General features: G+C 40.6%; 1 protein-coding gene across 5 annotated transcripts; it reads left to right on the plus strand.

Annotated features, from left to right (window-relative positions):
• Positions 1-965: 965 nt before the first annotated feature.
• On the plus strand, positions 966-15,831 carry LOC306862589 (regulator of G-protein signaling 14-like). 5 transcript variants are annotated; one of them, XM_079405476.1, is made up of 15 exons: positions 968-1,119; positions 1,698-1,719; positions 4,570-4,739; positions 5,673-5,765; positions 5,866-6,009; positions 7,398-7,589; positions 7,668-7,785; positions 7,875-7,918; positions 8,000-8,191; positions 8,408-8,484; positions 8,882-9,008; positions 14,131-14,206; positions 14,750-14,805; positions 14,897-14,999; positions 15,076-15,831. In XM_079405476.1, the coding sequence occupies exons 1-15, from the start codon at positions 1,075-1,077 to the stop codon at positions 15,339-15,341; spliced, it is 1,725 nt and encodes a 574-aa protein (XP_079261602.1). In that variant the 5' UTR covers positions 968-1,074; the 3' UTR covers positions 15,342-15,831. The 5 variants fall into 5 exon arrangements, with proteins under 5 accessions (XP_079261605.1, XP_079261602.1, XP_079261603.1 ...); XM_079405477.1 differs by having other exon boundaries at positions 14,753-14,805; XM_079405480.1 differs by having other exon boundaries at positions 1,007-1,119; positions 1,374-1,719; positions 14,753-14,805.
• The last annotated feature ends 4,754 nt before the right edge of the window (positions 15,832-20,585 follow it).

Consider the following 20,585-nt stretch of genomic DNA (forward strand, 5'->3'; position numbering starts at 1 on the left):
TCCTCATGGGGACCAAAAAATGTCCCCACAAGATTAAGATTTACTGGTATTACTATCCTTGTGGGGACATTTGGTCCCCAGGACGTGATGAATACCAGGTGCACACACACACACACACACACACACACACACACACACACACACACACACACACACACAGACAGACAGACATACACAGACATGCACACATGCACACTCACACACACACACATGCACACACACACACACACACACACATATAAAATATCTTCCTAATTATAATATCTATAATACCGTAATACTGTTAAAACTAATATTGTGAGATTTACTTGAATTCACCCCAATATGATGAGATTTTTTGTGTGTGAATTTTGAATCAGAGGACCTTGAGTTTCAATGAAATCACTAGAGGGTTCTCAATTCTTGCTCGACGCAACTCTTTTCGAAGGACTCTTGGGAGACACAACACCCTGTCAGACAGTCACCCACGCACCCTCAACAAGGTAAAACCTTTGAGTAATTTCAGAAGAGCCCTCATTTCCTCATCTCTCTACTGTTGCCAAGCACATGGAGTTCTTGCCATGCTAGCCATTAGCTGAAATTCTAGTAATGACTTTCAAATGTTGGCTTGAATCATCTCAAAATGACAGACTTGACTGTGTTCGATAGCAACTTGATTGACATTAACCAAGAGAAGTGCAGCGGTATTTTAGTCATGATTGCTTGAACGATAATTTTTTTTTAATCTAATCAAAATGTGACAGGAATTCTGCAAAAACATTTCAATAACAATACAACAAATGTTAAATGTCACGAATACACGATCATTTCTTTTCAATGACCATTCTTCTACAAAAATTACTTCATTCATTATGTAATGATGGAAAAACTGCAGCCATGGTTTCACTGTAGAAATGTTCAAAAAAGAGCTCTGTCTGAAACATGCCCACACTTCCTCTTGCGGCATGTTACCATGGTAAGACTTCCTGTTCAAGCAGGAAGTTATATTGTGCTCAGAGCACATCTCATACGCACATCAGAAACAACTCACACATGCACTCATTAATAATCTAAAGTACATGAGAATCAAAGGATATGTCTCTGAAAGGGAACAACATTGGGATATCCAATGGATTTAAGGTATGTTCAGAGGGCGTGACACTGTAAAGGTGTTAGTTTGTGTGTGCAAACAGAGAACTGCCACAAAATATGAATATGATAATGAAAATGCGCTTGGTAACAATGAGCTGACTATTTTTTAACCTTATCAGGTCAGGCTAAAAGTGGCGTCGAACAAGCTAATGTAGAGTTGCAACTACTTTCTTTCATTCAGGGTGAAAAATAATAGTTTTAAAAAGTCTTTTTTGGCACTTCTGCTTGATTCTTTCCTGCAGATCATTGAAGATATCAGCTCTACTACATTACCCTCTGTGAATGAGAAGATCAGAGAACAATAATATCAGTTAATATGCAATTTGGTGGGAAAATGAGCAGCCATTTTGTCTCAGACTCCAATTGTGTGTCACACTGTGAGCAGAGAGCTCTTTCTGTCTCAATCGCCTGCAGGCACTGAATCAAATGACATTAATTTCCAAAGAAATGTGCTTCAAATGAGTCTAAAATGCCACAGATGACTATACGCCATGATCCAACATATATATTTTTGATTAGCCTACTTTATTACAACTCTGATCAATATTATTTCATTTTTCCCACAGAACCTGGCTGTTTCAGATGGAGGTGAGTTATGCATTAATAATGGTTTTTAAAGGGGAGATGGATTCCTCCATTATGTATCTTCAAAGGCATCAGGGGAAAACTGTGTTTTCATACTTTATCCACATGGCTGTTGCAGTCAAACAACTAGGTTTAGAACTATACCATTGACCTGTTTACATCCGGTTTTGGGAGGCAGGTGTAACCACATCAGTTTCCTCTCTCTGTTCAAGTTTCATAATGAGACCGGGAGAGAAAAAAAACAGGCAGGCAGGCAGACAGACAGAGAGGTATAGAAAGTCATGTGACTGTCTGGAAGTGAGGACAATCATCGATAGCACCAGTATAATCATCAAGTGCCTGATGCTAGTCATCTGTGTGACTCTAAATCATGCTTGGGAAATTCCTCTACTGCATTTCAGTGCCACAAAAACAAGTGACAAGTGAAGTGCCGGAATAACGGAAGAGAGCTGTAGAAAGTGTCATTAACAGTTTTTTCGGTTGCATTTACCCCGATGAGACAGTTTAGCAGTGCACACACATTAATAGTACAGAAAAAGAAGTGTCAGATTGATGAGCTGATTATTTAGCATGTCTCACACATTCCCACAGCCTGAGGAGGACAAAACAGGGCTAAATTAGCTCATGCGCCCATTGACAAAACATTGAGATTCACTGACTGACATTGTTTTTTTTTTCACTGTATTATATGAAGTGCTTTTGATTTGACATTACATTCAAATAGAAAAGCTCAGTTATTAGAGCCTAAAATAAGATGAATTGTGTAAAAATTGGCACATTTTCAGCACTGATAAAACCTTCATACTCATATTAAAAGCAAAACCCTCCTAAATGTGAACATATCAAAACCATATGTGACCCTGAACCACAAAACCAGTCATAAGTAGCACGGGTATATTTGTAGCAAAAGCCATATGTGAAAAAACAAAACAAAACATTGTACATTGTATGGGTCAAAATTATCGACTTTTCTTTCATGCCAAAAATCCTTGTAATATTAAATAAAGATCATGTTCCATGAAGATATATTGCAAATTTCCTACCGTAAATATATAAAAACTTTAACTTTAAATTTTTTTTCTCAGTATTTAGATTTTTTTGCACCCTCAGATTCTAGGGATTTCAAATAGTTGTATCTCAGCCAAATATTGTTATATCCTAACAAACCATACATCAATGGAAAGCTTATTTAGTCAGCTTTCGGATGATGCAGAAATCTCAATTTCAAAAAATTGACCCTTATGACTGGTTTTGTGGTCCTGGGTCACATTTAGTGTAATATAATTTTTCAGATAAAGTGGGACAGATCCACAGATAGTTTTTATTTTTTTTTGTGATTTCAAGTTTATAGCATGCATATAAAAAAATATTACATTTAGTTTTTTTTTTTCTCGGAAGTTGGAATCTGTTCAAATTTAGTTGTTTTTGTCCCTGTTAGAAAACTGCTTAATATTAGCTGATCAAGATTTAAAGTTTTTGGAAGATTGTAGCCGAGTTGTTACTTGTCCTCTTGTCATCTTGATCAAGGCCTACCAGGTCAATCACCAGCTGGCAGTTCATCTGATACATCATTTATTCATCTAATGACCATAAATGATGAAAATGGTTACCCTAGAAACAATGTAAACATAACAACCATAATAAGAAACACACCATTATTTCATTGCAGAAAAGAGGCACAAAAGATGTCACTGGGATGGTACCTGTCAGGTGTGGGTGAAGGGATAGAGCGAGGACTCAATTGCAGGAGGCAAAAAGGGCTTTATTAATACAAAAATTTAATAAACAACAAAAACTACCCTGTAGGGGAAAACAGACTGGCAAGGCAGGACAAGACAAAACACGCAGCCAAAGAACGAGCTGCGTGCAACAAAACACACGGACAGAGGAGCGCACGGCCAGAGCGAACTCGAAAAACGCACGCTCCCACAGCAAGAAGAAACCTGGAGCGTGAGTGTCCGAACCCCGACCCGAAACCAGAACTGAGCCTGAACAAGACAGGAGTGCTGGGATCCGAACACCACGCCCCAACATGAAACAGAGCACGCAGACAAGAGAGCGCGAGGCCCGAGCACACACGGAGCCGCACACTCACCAGAAAACAAGACAAGAAGGGAGTGTCAGGGCTCTGTCGCAAAACCATGAATAAACTAGACCGAAGTAACAGAACCCTGACAGGTACCCTTTCAAAAGGTACAAATATGTACCATTTTGGTACTGATATGTACACTTGAGGCACTAATATGTACATTTAAAGTATTAAAGGGGTCATGACATGGATTTGTAAAATTATTTTAATATATTCCTTGAGGTTCACTTATAACATTAATAAAGTTTTTTTTTTTATTGCACAAAAAAATAAAATGAAAGAAGAAAAAATTATTGCCTACTTTCAACCCTCATTCTGACCCTCTCTCTAAAATGACCTGTTTTAAGGGGCATAATCGGCCACTGTTATAATTGGCTAACGTCATTGCATAGGAAACTCTAACAATACCCCATCGCTACTGAATGTGTGTTGACATAATCAAAATAAAATGGTTATTTCCAGATAAAGAATTATGAAATCATTTACTTATGGTATGCAGCTGCAGTCAGATCTAGTACAGCTTCCCATTTCAACAAATGTTTCTTTCTGAATTCTCCATGACACTGTGCCTCGTTTACAAAACAAAATGCTCCGATCAATCCTCTGACATGGATTTATTAAAAACTAACAAATTAGGAACAATGATAAAAGTGTATGGTTTTGGTGGCTTTTTATTTTTTTAACATATAACATTATATTTTCTGCAAATGTATTTATTTAATAATAAATGCTCTTTAACATCCTATTTGTCTCATGGGTGATAGAACTGAATGTACTGGAAACAGATGATCGGTCAGTATCACAGTACTCCAGCAGTAACACCAGTCTGCCCACCGTGCCCAGAGAAGGGAGCAGAGGGGTGGGTCAGGTGGCCAGCTGGGCCGTCAGCTTTGAGAGGCTCCTGGAGGACCCAATGGGCGTACGCTACTTCACGGTGAGTAAAGCACCACTATTCGTATAGCCACAGCAGTGAGAATGAATTTTTATTGACACATCAATGGGCTTTAAGGGAAAATATTGATTTGTTTACTGTGAATGATTATTTTACAAATCGCTCTTCTCATAGCACTTGAGTTAACTGGGTAGGATGGATGCTGGAATGAACTATGTATAATGTCTAAGATTGTCAATTTTATGCATTAATTTAGTCCTTTTTAATACAAAAAAAGCTCCCCCAAAAGCAACTGGAACAATTCAATGTTGATATACCACTGCTGCTACAAGTAACTTCACAAATCTTGCAATTGATTAAAAAATAAATATCAGATTTCAAAACACTGCTTGCTGGTTTTCCAACATCTATTACTCAGCAGACAAAAGCAGAAGTGGTGACCTAGAAATAAACCTTTTCTTCTAGTTTCTAAGTGTACACGTCATACAGTTCTGTACTTAATAAACAGAGTGCCGCTGAGAGCTGCTGCCATGTTGCTCTGCACTCTCATTTGTTTACCAACCATGCAGAGCAAGCATTTCAACCCCAATTCATTGTGAAATGAGGAAGGAGGTGAGGAGGAAAACAGCCCACGGTATGAGTCACTGTAATTATAGGGAAATGAGGAGATGTGGAGAATGTTTCAAAGGAGGAGCTGGAAGAGAGTTTGTGGGGGAAATGAAACATTCAGGCGTTTAGGTGAGAGAGCTCTGAGATGGATAAACCTCTGTGAATTCTTCATTTAGTGGCCAGCAGAGATGCCAGCTAGAACCAGAAATTAAATTGTTGCCTTGTTTTTAATAAAAATACAGGTGATGGTAATTATCATGTGTATATGCCCACCAATACATGCAGTTCATCTAGATTTGAAGCGTATTCTTAGTGGTAAAGAGACAGTGTGTCCCAAAATTAAAATTTTGTCTGTATTCACCACAGGGATTTCTGAAATCTGAGGTCAGTGCTGAGAACATCTTGTTCTGGCTGGCATGTGAAAAGTTTCGCAAGATACTTGTCCATCAAACTGAGCAGGTACATATCAGTATTTTATATCTATCCACTATGTTATCATTGTTTCTTTTTATTAATTCATACAAATAACATAAATATTATGTATGTTTTCTTACACTAGCTTAAGAAAGAGGCATCTTCAATTTATAACACTTTCCTGTCCATCAATGCAACATCTCCCATCAACATAGATGACAGGGTACGAGTCGAGGAGAAAGATGTACAAAATCCTCATCCTGACATCTTTCAAAAAGCCCAACAACAGGTATGTGATGTTAGACCCTAACGCAGGGTTCTCAACCACTGTTTCAAGATGTTAATGCTAAATTAAATAAAAAAAAATAATTTTAATATTTGCTAAAGTTATATATATAATGTTCTGATCTTATATGAGCTATTATTTTTTGTCTTACTCTATAGGTTTTATCTTGTTTTATAAAACTTTCAATCATGACAACTCTCAAAATAGATTTTTACAGCATTTTAACTATAAGTATGTTGTGTAGGTAGGATTGCTCTTGGTGAACTAGATCTGCTACACTGCTGCTGTCATGAGTGAAGGCTTACTGCTTAGAATCACAGAAATTATGATACATGCTGCTGAAGCTGCAAGGTACAAAAGAGAGAACCCCGTAGAAGATGTAGACAAGTGGTGCTAGGGAGGAAGAGGGCTAAAAATTCTCATTGCACACAATACTATTGATGAGTGATGAGTTTTAGGCTCAAGGTCTGCATATAAAGTCACACCAGAGGTGTTCAGCTGGGATTAGGACTTGGCTTTCTGCAGACCAGTCAAGTTCTTCCACACTGACTCAATCAATCCTTTCTTTTTGAACGTTGCCTTATAAACAGAATATATAACATGTTTTAATAGAAAAGAGTCCATTCCAAACTGTTGCTATACAATTAGAATCACACAATACCCTAGAATATCATTGTATGCTTAAACATTAAGATTTGTACTCATAGAAATTACTAAAGTAGTCAAACCTGTTCATTAGAAGGGGGTGTCCCAATACTATTGGCAATATAGTGTACCTCAACCAACCAATCAATCAATGAATCAATGAATCAATGAATCAATGAATCAATGAATGAATCAATCAATCAACCAATCAATCAATCAATCAATATTTATATTAATATTTAGGAGCCCTGGTCATGACAGTGCATCCCAATTTAAAATGCTCTATGTACATGACGTGATTAGAAAAACTAGAGCATTCCCATTATAATCATCAAAGTTGTCTTCACAGCAAGCAGGCACCATCTTAAGTATCTTTTTCAATCAATTTCAAATGCTTTCAACAAGACAGGAGATTTTTGCATTGCTCAAACAAGTGAAAAAGGACCAAAAACCATATGTCTGTGAAAAACCTAAAAGTCTATGCTCTTTTGTGAGGTTTAATAAAGAAGATATGTGTTATGCTGAAAATATTTTTCCATTATATAATAAAAAGTGACAAAGACATTTTTGTTGTGTCATATGGGGTGAGTCAAACCACTTTAGTTTAAGAACAGACAGCAATCATGACTCAATTATCCAGAGCGACTAAAAGCAATCAAATCAAGAGCCTACCCTCCTTTGACTCCTTCTTGAACAGAAGTGTCCTTACCTATCCTATCCTCTCCTTTGCCTCTCCCCCCTTCCAGATCTTCAAACTGATGAAGTTTGACAGCTATACTCGTTTTGTGCGCTCACAGCTCTATCAGAGCTGCATGCTAGCTAATGTGGAGGGCAGGCCTCTGCCAGGGCTGGACTCTCGTGGCAGACCCATCACAGCAACAAAACCCACCAGCAGCAATTCACCCAAAGAGCAAGTCAAATTCGATAGAACTAAGGAGGTATGAAGTTTTCAAAATATGCAAATTATAAATGTTTTATCCTAATTAAAATACTCATATGAGTTTGTTGTTTTCCAGAGGTTAAAGTTGAAGCTAGGAACAGCAGATGGTGATGACGTGGTAGAGAGGAGGAAAGTCAATCTGCAAGGCATGATAGGAAAGGACAAGCGCAAAGAGAAGAGGGGGTCCTGGGGAGGTGAATTTATGATGTCAATATGGGACAAATGGAACTAAGAAGAGGCATTTAGACCGTCTAATAAATTCTCTGTTCTCTGCCGTTTCCAGAATCACCTATCAGCTTCAAGACTGGACTTGTGAAGAGTTCGGAGGTAACTTGCCACAAAGTCTACTAATACCAGTATTATATTATGCCATATCAGTATCAGCTCATCTCAATACTGTTGTTGCAGGTTGAGAAATTAGTGGCACGCTCTGCAGACGGAAGGGTAGATAAGTACTGCTGTGTCTTCCTGCCTGATGGTACAGCTTCTCTGACCCCAGCCCGACCTGGTGTCACCATTCGCAACATGCTCACTGGCTTGTGTGAAAAAAGAGGCCTTCCTCTGTCAGACATCATTATTTATCTACATGGCAAAGACAAAGTAAGTAGTGTGAAACATTTACCATGTGCATAACCAGTCAGAATTTGGACACATTTGCTTAATTTTATTTTGAACTTAAACCTTGTTATATAATGTTTTATATAGACATATAAAAATTATGCCTATATATGAATTTATTTTCAAATCTAAAATTTTGATTTTATTTTATTATGTGTTCATTTTTTATTGTGATCTCCCATTGGATGTTATGTATAGCAACCCCTATCACTGGACCAGGACAGCTCTGTGCTGAAGGACCAGCAGGTGTTTTTGGAACTGAGGGTCACATTTGCGTGAGTGCTAGAGAAAAAAATAAACACATTTTAAAATAAAAATATAATTTTCTGCACAAAAACCTGCTAAAGGGAGAGTCCACCCAAACTTTTGTCATCATTTACCGTTGTTTCAAACCTGTATGACTTCTGCTGCTGTACGCAAAAGAAGATATTTTGAAGAATGCTGATAGCTAAAAACGTTTCAGTTCCTGTTGACTTCCATTGTATTTTTGTGCACATACATGTAACGTGAATGTAAACAAAAACTGTTTAGTTACCAATATTCTTCACCAATACAGAGCACAGAAGAAAGAAGTCATACAGTTTTGGAACCACATGAGGGTAGATAAATGATTTTTGAGTGGACCCAAACAATCTGTTGTGTGCACGTGTTTGTGTTATGTTTCTTGTACAGAGTGAAGGTAGCCTTCACAGGAAAGACGGTGGCTGTTGTGGTTAAGTCCAATAAGACCCTGCAGGACGCCCTCACGGCAATGCTTCAGAAATATCACCTCAGATCACAGGACGCCATTGTCAGCATGGTGAGGAGAGGCCTACAGTGACCGGAACAACCATTTCATTCTTTGTTGAAAGCTAATAGTTTGACCTTTTCTGATGGACCACAAACATGCAGGGAGACATTCACAGATTTTCTTGTTTCTCTGGTTATTAAACTGCTGCTGCAAAAGTAGGACAGTGCCAATACTAAACAAATCATTTAATGTTTTTATGTCCATCAAAGCCCCTGCACACAACTCCGAAAAACTCAATACATTTACAGTTTTTCTCAGTCGCTTTGGTGCATTTCTCGAATCGTCCTTAATATTTGCATGTGTATTTCTCAAAACAATTCAGCACCACAAACAGCACCACACAATGGATTTCCTGCAAAAGCCTGTAACTTACTTAAAATCTTTAGTTCATCTCTCAAAAGTAAGTATTTATGTAATTGAACATATCAGTGCCATCAGAATGAAAAGTCCTTGTGTCATTGTTCACAAACAAGTTGTCAAAATGCTTAGTCATTTTGTCAATACAACAGTGCACTCTGTTAGTATTACCTGATGTAAACTATGGCAACAGTTTGGAGGACAGTTACAGTACTGAAATGCAGAAGGCTGTGCTTCTTATGTATGCCATATTCATTTCAAAAGTACAAATTTACACAAGTATGTGGGATACTGATTGAAAGCATTTCGAAATGTTTGAATTATTGAGGATATGCTCGATCTCCCAATATTTAGCTGCACCCTTCAGCCTTTGTAAGGCCATGATTCACAACATGGTCCACAATAGTGGCCCTTATTTCATCTGATATGCACTTCTGTCCTTGACCTCTTCCTCTGTTTTGCCTCTGTACCCTTCCACCACGCATACTTACTCCTCTTCTTCCTCTCAGCTGTTGATCCTGATCGTTTTCTGGATGCTCATCCACTGACAGAATTTGTAAATCTTTTGTTGTCCTCTGTCTATGTATATATGCTTTCCAATTGAAGATTCATGAGATGCACCTTTGAGCTATTTCAGAGAACTGGTTTATAATTGGTTGATCTATATTCTCTTCATTAGTGAAAGTTCACTTGCACAATTCATGGCAAATTTACAAAAAATCTAACAGAAATGTGCAGAAAATATGCCTGACAGTTTATGACAACTAGATCAACCATTTTGCATTTTATGACTTATACGATTAACTAATGACTAGATGTTTTGAGGGGTAAGACAATAGCACAGAGAACTACATAATTGAGCAACATGATATTAGCAACTGATGTAAGAAACCACAGACAAATGTACATAATCAGTTGCATGAGTGTACCAAAGCAATCGCAACTTGTTCAAAAGAATGAGAAACTGCTTTTTTGATGTGCACAAGTGACTAGATGATGTGGAGGTTGAAAAAGTAGTTTTGAAAATTTAATTTCTGATCTGAGAAATGCACCAAAGCCATTGAGAAAAACTGTATAATGCAGCTCCAATCGGTTCGCGTATCACAAATCGTTTGATTCAGATCGGTACTTCAAGTCGTGTATTGCGAATAGTATTCAGTATAGTAATGTATATTAACCTCAGTTCAAAACAATTATTTTCAGAATATGAGAATAAAGAGAATAGAATAAGAGAACAGAGCCTGCACACCAATAGCAAGAAAACGTCTCAGGTTACTTATGTAACCATGGTTCCCTGAAGGGAACGAGACGCTGCGTCCAGAGACACTTTGGGAACGCCTTCAGCGTGACCATGCTCTGAATATCAGTTCTAATCAGTCCGAAGGAGGGCGAGGCGTCACGGGCGGGGTGACGTCATGACCAGGAAGCATAAAAGCACGTGCGGCGGAGCCGGCGTCAGCTCCAAGTCATGAAGCAAGCGCGGGCAGGGATGCCGGAAGTGTGGCTAAGGGACGCAGCGTCTCGTTCCCTTCAGGGAACCATGGTTGCATACGTAACCTGAGACGTTCCCTTCCAGGAACTTTGAGCTGCGTCCAGAGACGCTTTGGGAGCGAGACACCAACGCCGCCAGACTGACAAGTCCCTGCCTGGTGTCAGGACGATAGGACGGACGAGCCTGGAGTGGCTCGGATGTCGAGGTTATAGAACCTGGCGAAAGTCAGGGGCGTGGACCACCCAGCAGCGTTGCAGATGTCCTGAACCGGGACACCTGCCCAGAGGGCCTTGGAGGCCGCCACACCTCGGGTTGAGTGCGCTCTGACTCCCAGCGGCAGGGGACGCTCAGAGGCCTCGTATGCCAGAAAGATGGCATACACTATCCACCTGCTAAGAGTGGGCTTCGTAGCAGGAATACCCCTCCTAGGGGGACCATAGCACACAAACAGTTGGTCCCATTTCCTCCACAGGGATGTCCTGTGGATGCACGTGCCCAGTGCTCGCACTGGACACATACAGTTGTGCTTCTCCCGGTCTGGCTCCCTGAAGGGAGGAGGACAGAAGGCCTGGAGTACGACTGGCTGTGGTACGACCGATGGGACCTTAGGTACATACCCCACGCGGGGGTAGAGAAATACTTTCGCCATGCCGGGCGCAAAGTCAATAGAGGCCGTAGACAGGGCCTGAAGGTCACTCACCCTCCTCAGAGAGGTGATAGCCAGCAAGAAAGCGGTCTTGATGGTGAGGAGTCTATCAGTTATCTCCTCAATAGGCTCGAAAGGTGCCTTGCACAGAGCCTCCAGAACCACAGCCAGAATCCTCGACCTGATTTGAGACACGACCTGCTTGACAGTGAGCATCTTGAACTTCAGTTTTCTGACTGAGCGGTTCAGCAGACGCAAGTCCAGTATGGGCCTCAGCCCCCCATCCTTCTTTGGAACAATGAAGTACCGGCTGTAGAAGCCGGTGTGAACTTCTTGAGGAGGAACCAACTCGATGGCTTCATTCCTCAGCAAAGTAACGACTTCCTGTTCCAGAACCAGAGCCTGCTCGGGGCGGACCGCAGTCACAACAACCCCGTTGAACGGCGGGGTTGGCCCACCGAACTGAATGCGATATCCATTCGCTATGGTTTGCAGGACCCAACGAGACACATTTAGCAGTCACTGCAAGGCTGCCAAACGATCTACTAAGGGAATCAGTCTCTCGAGACTGACCTCTGGTGTAAGAGATGCGGCCAGACTGCTGTCTCCATGCGGCGCACCGGGAGGAGACGTGTGATCTGGCGGCTGAGGCGAGTTTCTTGGCTCCGCTGTGCTTACAGGCGGAAAGACCTGAGATGAACACTCGCTGGGACCAGCTGCGCCCTGGAACAATGGCAGGGTTGGCAGACAAGTCCCCGGAGAGCACCGGGGGGAGACGGTCACCGTGTACCGCGTTGTAAGCCGCTGTCACCCTTCACGGTCCTGGGGCTCGCCCGTCAGGACCTTTTGCGCTTCCATGCGCGAGGAGCTGGTATGCGGAGGACGCTGCGCCCGCCCAGCAGCCCCCTGCCGCAAACCCTCTGCCCACTTAAAAAAGATTTTGTACGCAGAGGCTTAGTGGGCAGCGCAGGAGCCTTCAAAAACAATGCCGTCGAGGGAGACAGATAACTCGCAAGCGTCTACTCAACCGGCGGTATCGCCCTGTACCCGCGCTCATTCAATTCCCTAACGCTGCCATAATAATCAGCGGAGGGAATGAATGGTCGGGACGAAAAAGGTTTCACCCACGATCTCGACACCTCGGTGTGGAGATCGGGGAGAACGGAAGGCTCCTGTGTAGAGGTGGCGGCCGCGAGCGCCGAAAACACTTATCCAAACGGCTAGTCTGCAGCTCAGATGCTCTCTTGGGGGACTAGCTGATGTCAAGCTTGGCCACTGCCCGAGTAACCACCTCTAAAAGATCCTCATATTGGCGAAAGAGGCGACGAAACCTCGTGAACGCTCGTCACATCAACCTCCTCGGAGGAAGAAAGACGCAGCGTCAAGCCCTCGTCTCGGGGGGAAGAGACCGCTTCCAAACGAGAGACGGGGCGGCAGATCTGGCGGATACGGGAGGAGATAAGGACATACCCGTCTCACTCTCACCAGCCAGATCAGCCTGCGAGCCCCACGAGTGCAGCCGCCGCTCTGCCTCGGCAGAAGCGGGACCGAAACCGCGAGGAGAGCTCGTGAAGGCTCCCTCCTCGAAGAGAGCCCTCCGGGTGTGGAGCTTTTTTTTTTTTTTAACAGCGGCAGCCGCTCGCAATGAGGGCAACCAGCTCCCTCGAGAGCCGATTACGCGTGCTCCGCACTCAGGCAGACTACGCACAGATCGTGTGTGTCCCCACTCGTGATATAGCAAGGGCAAGGATGAACACACGACCTGAAACGCGGTCTGAAACTTTCGCCCCTAAATTATTCATACTGGGGCGAACGAGGCGGCGAAAACCTTGTGAACGCTCGTCACATCAACCTCCTCGGAGGAAGAGAGACGAAGTGTTGAGCCCTCGTCTCGGGGGGGGGAAGAGACCGCTTCCAAACCGAGAGACGGGGCGCCAGATCTGCGAGCCCCACGAGTGCAGCCGCTGCTCTGCCTCGGCAAAAACGGGACCAACACTGCGTGGAGAGCTCGTGAAGGCTCCTTCCTCGAAGAGAGCCCTCCGGGTGCGGAGTGTAAGCAGCGACAGCTGCTCGCAATGAGGACAATCGGCTCCCTCGAGAGCCGATGCCGCATGCTCCGCACCCAGGCAGACCACGCACAGATCGTGTGTGTCCCCACTCGTAATATAGCGAGGGCAGGGACGAACACACAACCTGAAACGCGATCTGGGATCGTACTTGCATTTGGGTATCTTTTTGTTTTTTGAAAGACAGACAACACCAAATAAGACTGACACACACAGAGCGCTTTGCTGAATGACAAAAAGCTGACGCCGGTTCAGCCGCATGTGCTTTTATGCTTCCTGGTCGTGACGTCACCCCGCCCGTGATGCCTCGCCCTCCTTCGGACTGATTACACCTGATATTCAGAGCATGGTCACGCTGAAGGCGTTCCCAAAGCGTCTCTGGACGCAGCTCGAAGTTCCTGGAAGGGAACTGAAGGCCCTCACTCATGTTTTTCCTATGCGAAGTAACCTAATTATTTCTAATTAATAAATTCTAATTAATAAATACTATTATAAGTTACATTGATCTGATTCAGCCATTATGTCAGTCATGTGCTAACATGTTTTATCATTTCTGTTCTCTATTTTCAGAGTGGAACTGGACAGATAATAAATATGAACACAGTAGTCACCTCTCTGGCCAATAAGACACTAATTCTAGATAAAGGTATGTAAAAATTATATTTTAAATTCTACATCTGTCAGGTTTCACATCAGCTAGATAGATAGACTGGCAGGCAGGCAGACAGATGGACTGATAAAATAAACAGACATAGATAGATAGATAGATAGATAGATAGATAGATAGATAGATAGATAGATAGATAGATAGATAGATAGATAGATAGATAGATAGATAGATAGATAGATAGATAGATAGATAGATAGATAGATAGATAGATGATAGAACCTTGGAATTTTCTTTTTTGAGATTGAATAAATAGACGGTGATCCATATGATTTGTGTTCCAATCCCTGCGCGAGAGATTCAGTGGCATCCTTTGTGGAGAACGTCATCTTCCATTTATGTTGTTGTTGTGGGCTCTGTAGAGCACCAAACCTGTCCCACACTAGACCTGATTACATTAAATGTGATATATAGATGGAATTTATCAATATTTTTACAATGGGAAATGATGATTCATTTTCTTCCCTGGAATCAGTCTTGTTAAAACAGCCCACTCTAAGATGAAAATTGAATTCTCTCTAGCAGGTGTTGATCAGGCCAGCAGCCCCAAAGGGAACTTCTCAACTTCTTCATTACAAGTGAGTCTACTGCTTTAGGATAGCAGAACTCAATATCTTGATATTATTCAGTCCTTCTTTGTGGTCTAACATCTTATGCATCTGTCACCAGGATCGGAGAGGTGCTGTGGATGCAAACATGTTCCCTCCAGTGATTTCCAGATCAGCTGCCCGGCAGAAGAACCCTGGATTGAGGAGAACCTATGACATGGAGGGTAAATGATGATTATCTAATTTCTCTTCACTTTTTCCTCACCCAATCTGCTCATCTAAATGTGTTGGGACTTTCAGGTTTGGTGGAGTTGTTAAACCGAGCTCAGTGCTGCAGTGCTGATGATCAGCGAGGCCTCCTGAAGAAAGAACATCTAATGCTGCCTCAGTTCCTCCAGGAACCCCTGGAGGAAGTGGAGGAGGCTGAGACAAACAGATCACTGGAGGAGTCCTGCTCCAGTATGGGGTCTCTCGAAGTGGATTCTCCTGCAGTACGATCAGACACATTAAGGAAGGAACAATCAGTGAATGAGTGCTCAAACCCAGCTAGAGAAACTGTGGTGTGAGCTACACGGACCTGTTACATCTTTTGCTTCAATGATCTGTCACACTGCAACATGAAGAATAGAGAATAATGTTTCAGCAATGCGAACATGGCGGTCTTTAATGATGGACAATTGTCTTTAGGATTTTTTTTTTTATAAAAGCAATTATATGAATTATTGTTTACAGTAGATGTAATTCTGCACATGTTAATGTCCAGCTGCTTGTATTTATTTTAAAACATTCTGTGTTCATGAAGACTTTGCGTACTTGGCTTAAAGGTTAAACATTAGCTAATGCATTAGTTATCAGGAATGGACAGTTTTCAAGCATTTATTAGGCTGGATTCATTTTAATTTATAAATGTATGAATTTGCCTTTAATATTAAAAACATATTAGTGTATGTAAAAATGTACATTCATATTTTAGGTCTTTATTGACTTAAAAAGTTTCCCTAATGTAACGTCTCTGGTTGAAACAGGATATTTTTAAAAACAAAGGATAGGACTTGATGTTTTTCTGATGTGATTTTTTCCTTGATTGGATCATAAAAATAGGGTTCCATACCAAAATGACCAGTGGAGCTATGGAGGCTCAAGTTCACCCTTGAGTGTGTCTAATGTACCAGTGGTTCTGTAATTAGGGAACAAGCACTGAAGGTAATGTAAGTTTTGGTTAGTTGTCTTATTATTCTTCCAGACTTAAAATTAAATTAAAATTAAAATTAAAATTAAGCAAATAATAATTTAAAAAAACAAGTTAAGTGAATTGTCAAGTTTACTTTTTTTTTTTTTTAATTATTAGTTACTTAATTTTAAGGTAATGGGTTTCCTCATTTTTTTTTCAAGTTAAGTCAACTTATCACTTTAATGGCAGCTATATGAAAGGTACATAGAAAAATTATGAAAAATGGCACAATTATAGTGGTTGTAATGAAGAGTACAAAACATGACCAACTTTGGGCTCTCTAGGACCTACTTTATAGTGCCACCACCAGTTCAAAAATTCAATTTTCCAATGGTTATTGCTTTTGAAGCCCTTATTTTAAAAATAGGGGTCAAAAACTTTTGAAATGTTTGCCAGAAAATCATGATCTTTGGTGGGGTTCATTGACAGCATATCCCGAAGATACCTGAGGCATTTACAGACAGTGGCAACTACCATTCAGAAGATATAAGGCTTTAACAAAAACACTTATAACTTTTGAAAACTTTGTAAAAAAAATATTAATTGCTGATTCTGATGAATATCTCACATGTCATTTTCCAACATTTTACTCGTCCACTACTTTTAAGTATACAGAAAAACTATTTTTTTTTTGCTACTTCTCCTACAAATCCTTAACATTTTTGTTTAAAATCAGTTCCTGTTTGGTGCAGCTTCAGATAGTTCTGAGCATAAAATAACAGTCCTGCTTTGCATTTCTTTCTGTATTTGTTGTGTTTTCTGTGCTTTCGGTGAATGGCCCTGAATTGCTTTTTGCAGCTATATTCTGCTATTATTACCAAAACTTTTACAATATTTAATTTAACTGCTAATACAGTTTCATACATTGGTATGCAGAATATAATCTCATTTCCTAAACCATATAACCACATGAACTGTTCCGAGATACAACAACCTTAGCCTCTGTAAATGGTACAGTGGGCTGTGGTCATTCTTTATTTAGTCTTGGAGTGTCCATACCTGTGTCCAAGTGGTGGGCCAAGAGAAGCCAAGAGTAGTATAAAATGCCTGAATGGAATAGATAACATTTAACCTGTGCGTCACAAGTGGAATATCCAAACCTCCAAACAGGAAAAACATTTCAGAGGTTGTTTCAATTGATTACATTTTTTTGAAAGATTATGAAAACATTTTGCATCCACAATAAGACATGAACCTAAATTAAATACTATAATGGGTTAAAATATTGATAATGTCTGGGCTTCTGTGAGGAGCTCTCGAAGTTTGTTGGGTTTCACTCACTCATGATGTGTCTTCTGAAGACATGCAACTGCCCCGAGGTGAATAGAGAGAGAATGACATGGAAGGAAGTAAAATAGAGGCAGGGAGAAAGAAGGAGCTAATGCATGGAGTGTACTCAGCTAGTAAACTTGATGCTGATGGTCCGTAGGCTTTAATAACACACACACAAACCAAGTACACACACATTTTCCCCTATAGTGCACATTATCCTCAGGAAAGTCTTCATCAGGGACATTATTTTTAGGGTCTCAGATTGGACATCGTGTAGCGAGGTAATCAGACTCAATCAGATGACCAGCCCCCAAGCTAAGGCACAGATAGAAAGAAAGAGAAAGGGACAGAGAGAGAGAGAGAGAGAGAACAAGAGAAGAGAAGGGATGGGAAGGCAGAGAGAGAAAGAAGACTGAAGGGAGGGAGGCAAATCTGTGAGGTGAGGATTCTGCCTTACATCACTGAGCATGTCTTTGTGAGGATACGGTTGCTACTGTTCTAACTCATTTTTTAAAGGTCTGTTTTGTGTTGTTTCAAGCAGAACAGTGCTGCACAACTGCATGTCTGTCCTCAATGAGTGTACACTGAAATAACAACAGGGTTTTTCAAGGTAAGACCACTTTAACAAACTCCAATATGTAATGTTTCTTTTATTTTAGTTTTTATGCGAATTGCAGTTTATTCGCCAGATTTGTGTTTTCTTATATTTATTTATTTTAAAAATTATTCTTTTTTTTTTAGTCTAGGGTGTTGATGTCATCTTAACCCTGTGTGTGTGTGTGTGTCTGAGTCTGCCACACACACACGCACACGCACACACACGCACACACACACACACACAAACACACACGCACAGTTGTTTTTCTTTCACGTTGGGGACTTTCCATCGGCTTTTGTTGTTTTTAATACTGAGCTAATGATATGTCATATCCCCTAACCCTACACATAACCTTTTTCAGTTTCATTAAGATGTTATTTTGCATATTCAAGTATGAAATGTATGTAAAGTATATGAGATGATATACAATGCTAAGCTGTCAATCTAACCTTGGCTAATATGTAGTTAAGTGGTCAAAATATATTTATTAAAACCAATGCACAAAAGTGTTTTGGTGCTCTTGTTATATCAGACACTTCTGCATGCATACACCAGAGATAGTCTGTCAGTTTAACTAGAAAGTCTAGTAATGACATTTTAATGAAACATTACGAGGTCCAAAAAAGTGTATGTATGTGTATAGTGCTGTCCCGCAGTTCTACGATTGATTTAAAATATCAAATGGAAACTCTAAACCTAAAGTTACAAACTTTCTAAAATTTGGGGTAAATTTCTCATAGTGACTCATAAAACTGATTTCCTGTGATGTATTAGATTGAGAGGATGATCCTTCTTGCTCTTACCATTTTAATAGATACTTTCTGTTCACAACATGTTCAAAACTGATCTGAGATGAATCATTAGATATAGTTGGCTTGGTTTATGGAACATAATTGTCTTGACTCATCTGCCAGTAAATTGTTCACAACAGACATGAAAAGTACACAAAGACTATTTGAAACAACATGAATGATTCAGTGTAATCAAAACGTGAGGTCAGGCAACTTAAATGAGTCAAGCTAATCATTTTCCATTACTAATTTGAATAAACTCAAACCGGATTGTTGTAATAATTTTCCAGAACACTCTGCACAGGCACAAAGTTCACCTTGCTCTGTTTTGAAAGATGAAAAATCACATTTTGAGACAGGGGTCCCTGTAATCTAAACCCACCGTGGAGGGACACCGCCCGTCACATTCATTCCTTCATCTGTCAGGCTCCTGGTACCGGCTTGTTGCCATGGTAATACAGTCTGGTGATGCAGTCGGAAGAGCTGTAGAGTCCTAATTGGCCTCAGTCCTGGGTGAAATTTTTAATAGCTGCTTCTGTGCCATGCTCTTGTTTAGAATAAATATTGGATACTGATTAAGCATTCTGTTTTAAAGACATAAAATACTGAACCGAGATGCAGGAGGAGAACGGAGGCAATTTTCTCTTTGTATATTCTCTCGCTTAATATTTGCATCTCATTTTAAAACACTCTCGCCCTCTCTATTTATCAATCTATATCTCTATTTCGTAGTCTCTCCCCTGCCAGCAAATACACATGCGTGCAATAGGGCTGATGGTTAGTGTTAGATAAGCCCAATTACGCGCGTACTTGGCAACATTGCCTACAGGGTGACAATTTCTATTTCTATAGTTCCTCTAAAACAATTTTTGTCTAACAACTACAACAATAAGAAGTACTGACAGTTGTAACGGAGCCAACGAGACGTGAGGCATATGGATCCATGTGCAAGCTTTTATTAAACAGAGACGTGGTCAAAACACAGGAAGGGTTAAACATCAGTTAACAGAAATGTTGAGGACAAGACACAAGAGTATTCCGAGGGTATGCGTGGGTCGTCGATAGGCGAACAATATCCAAAGGGTTTAGACAAGGGGGGTAATCCGAGAACACGAGCAAAAGTCCAAGCAGGGGCAAACAGAGTCCAAACGGAAAGACAAAGGGTAAATCCAGGAAACACGGGCAAGAATCAAAATACGAGTAAACAGAAAAGGCAAGACAAAGACAACTAAGTGGGTTCCGTATCACAGCTAAAACTAGTGGAGTAATAAATACAGAACAATACTGGAACTAAACAGAAACACAGAATGGCTCGGTAAGGCAGCTAACATTAGGGGAGTGCTATACGCAGAACAATACACGGCCACTAGATCAGGAGCTGAATGTGTTTTATATGGTGTGTGTAATAGTTCTCAGGTGAGCGTGTGATCAGTGCAATCAGCTGTGTGTGTGTCATTAGTGCAATAGATGATGGGAATTGTAGTCCGTGGGTGATGTGCAACAGTAGTGTCAATTCGATGGAAGGGCGACCTCTGGTGGATTCGTGACAACAGTAAAGAAAAAGATGGTTAATTAATAGAATTTACATGTATAATATTAATTAATAATTTACCAAATAAATAAGTAACTATTAAGTAGTTAATAAGCAATTATTTACACTTACATGCTGACCTCATAAAATTAATGAGAATTTTCAATATTTGTACTTATTGTATTCTTGTACTATTTTTGTACTATATTTTATCATCCTGCATGAACATTGAATTTAATTAGATTAGTCACCGCAGACTGATAGGTCCTTTAAATGTAATATGCTACTGTAACAATCAAGTCATTTACTACATGGCTGAAGCTGATTGGTCGCTGCTGATTCTGCAGCCAATTGCACAACTTTCTCTGAAAGCCTCCACCTCCCCCA

Source organism: Barbus barbus (genome assembly GCF_936440315.1).
Source record: "Barbus barbus genome assembly, chromosome: 43".
NCBI classification, from domain to species: Eukaryota; Metazoa; Chordata; class Actinopteri; order Cypriniformes; family Cyprinidae; genus Barbus; species Barbus barbus.

Excerpts from the sequence above, each read along its gene's own strand:
- LOC306862589 (XM_079405476.1), top strand. The coding sequence starts at position 1,075 with ATGTCTCTGAAAGGGAACAACATTGGGATATCCAATGGATTTAAG. Across the intron at positions 6,010-7,397 it reads TTCAAAAAGCCCAACAACAG|ATCTTCAAACTGATGAAGTT; the intron begins GTATGTGATGTT and ends CCCCCCTTCCAG. Across the intron at positions 7,590-7,667 it reads AATTCGATAGAACTAAGGAG|AGGTTAAAGTTGAAGCTAGG; the intron begins GTATGAAGTTTT and ends GTTGTTTTCCAG.